The sequence below is a fragment of the Dipodomys ordii genome, unplaced genomic scaffold (assembly GCF_000151885.1).
Source record: "Dipodomys ordii isolate 6190 unplaced genomic scaffold, Dord_2.0 Scaffold6926, whole genome shotgun sequence".
Taxonomy (NCBI): Eukaryota; Metazoa; Chordata; class Mammalia; order Rodentia; family Heteromyidae; genus Dipodomys; species Dipodomys ordii.
This window is the reverse complement of record NW_012274139.1, coordinates 1-2,262: the sequence shown is the minus strand read 5'-3', so window position 1 is coordinate 2,262 and position 2,262 is coordinate 1. Positions and strand designations below refer to the sequence as shown.

Below are 2,262 nucleotides of genomic sequence, written 5' to 3'. Positions count from 1 at the left end.
AGAACTTAGCCCTTATGTATAGCATAGGCAGTCAGACTTTTTCTTTTTGCTTATGTGGTGCTGAGGAATCGAACCCAGGGCCTCATGCATGCAAGGCAAGAGCTCTACCACTGAGCCACCTTCCCAGCCCCCCAACTTCTTTACTACTATGGTGCTGTGCTGAACTTCTACCTTCCAACAGAAGAATCATGGGCTATCCTAGCCTAGGTCTTCCCTGGGATGCAGATGGGGATAGCGGTGGGGCTAAGAGGACAAAGGAACATGGTCAGGATCCTAACAACCAGAGTGATGATCAGGCAGGATTAAAATGGACAAAGTTCAGACAAGAGCCACTGGTATAACCAAGTTTTCTATGTGAGATTCTAGGTCAGACACCTGGTCATTAGGCTACCTGCCAGGTAAAATAAGTACTCTGTAAAAGGTATACAATGAACATCTAGATCCAGAGCCTTTCATTTCCCATCAGGACCAGGTTGCTAGTGGCTCTAGTATGAGAACCCTAATTTAGCTGGGCTCTTAGGACCACTCAGTGTCTGGCTATGAGCAGATAAGACATCCAGCACTCCAAGAGCTGAGAGTTGCTCACCTAGGCCCCATCAAGTCCTGGAGACCAGATGCTTGGCAGAAAGAATAACTATTGGCTTGTGCACAAGGGGCTGCTACCCACTCAGGCCACACAGGGCCTGGCTCTTGTTCTCTCAGCCGGTCGTACCTTCTCTCTCTGGATGTCACTCTTGATCTGAGAGATCTTGATCTTCAAGGCATCTAGCTCCTCATCTGGCACCAGAGGGATGTTGGGTGCTGCCTCTGACTCGTCCACCATCTGGAAGCTGAGATCCGTGAGTGGAATGTACCATTTGCAGTCATACTGTTGGGTTTTGCTGGATAGGGAGAAGAAGAACGTTAACTTGATGACTATTTTCCTTTAATAATGTCACAACTTTTCATTCCTGCTAGAGAGCCCTAGATTCACAGCTGTGCATGGTTTATGTGACCTAAAGCCCAATCTGTGTTCCATGAGGCTATTAGCAGATACTGGCAACCTCGGTGTCTCCTGGGAACATTTATTCCACATGTGACTCCAGGCATCAAGGTATCTGAGAAGCCATGGGTCCCTTCATCCTGTGCTGATCTTGATGTTGGTGCTCACATTGGGAACATGATAAGATACCCAATGGCAGGGCAGGACTAAAGTTCAGAGCTGCAGAATTTGAGAAGCTGCAGATATATTCAATACAATTTCTTCACTGGACAAATGAGGGGACAGAGGCTCTCTATTAGGCTCCACAAAAAGCAGAACACAAGAGCTCAGTTATGGTTCTTTCCAATGTGACCCTCTTTGCTTTATTCAATTCTGGGTGAGGCTGACCCCTGGTGGAGTGCGGGGAGATTTGCAAGCCTATGATGAGAATAACTTGGCCACCATCACCAGGTTCAGGGAGTTAAACAGATTTGCCTAACAATATATTCCCAGAGCAGGCCCTTCACTTGACATACTTTTCTCAGTTTTTTTTTACAGCCAGTCCTTCCTCCAACTGTACGTGACGGACAGTCAGGTTTACTCCTCACGTTCGAAGATGAAGCTGAATGACTGGCCCTGATTAGTAGTGACACCTTTGACTTTGAGCCTGGAATCATGTCTGTGTGAAAGTAGAATTTAAAGAGAGGCACCTGGCCACAATGTTTTAATCATGCCCCAGAGGGAGACCATCAATACCGGAGTGCTGAAGCAGTCGCCACTTGGGTAAATGTCACTCACCCTCCACTCTGCTTCTTGAGTTTGGTGCAGAGGAGCAGGTCCGTGAACAGGAAGACGTGACGCAGCTTGCGGGCTCCCTCCACCAGTTCCACCATGAAGCTGTCCTTCAGCAGCTGCCGGTGCTATATGCATGGAAGAAGGTCTCAAGTTAGGACTAGCATGGGTGGTATGGGATGAAGTAAGCTGGGTCTTTCCAATTGGTAAGAGTAAACGGACCTTCTGGAAAACTTTTTCCCTTGGGAGATTTCATCCCCTCTATATCCAACTCTCAGACCCACTTTCTGCAATGTTCCATCCATCTCATCAAAATGCTAAGAGGAGGGGCTGGGAAGGTGGCTCACAGCAGTAGAGTGCTTGCCTCACATGCATGAGGCCCTGGGTTCGATTCCTCAGCACCACATAAACAGTAAAAAAAGGCTGCAAGTGGCACTGTGGCTCAAGTGGTAGCACGCTAGCCTTGAGCTGAAGAGCTCAGGGACAGCACCCAGGCCCAGAGTTCAAGC

General features: G+C 48.2%; 1 protein-coding gene across 1 annotated transcript; it reads right to left on the bottom strand.

Moving 5' to 3' along the window:
* Positions 1-712: 712 nt before the first annotated feature.
* Positions 713-1,881, bottom strand: LOC106002303 (breakpoint cluster region protein-like; the record flags this gene model as incomplete). The annotated part of the gene is made up of 2 exons (XM_013037200.1): positions 713-881; positions 1,760-1,881. Coding segments are annotated over 2 exons (291 nt in total), but the record flags the coding sequence as incomplete, so codon positions are not given.
* Positions 1,882-2,262: the final 381 nt, after the last annotated feature.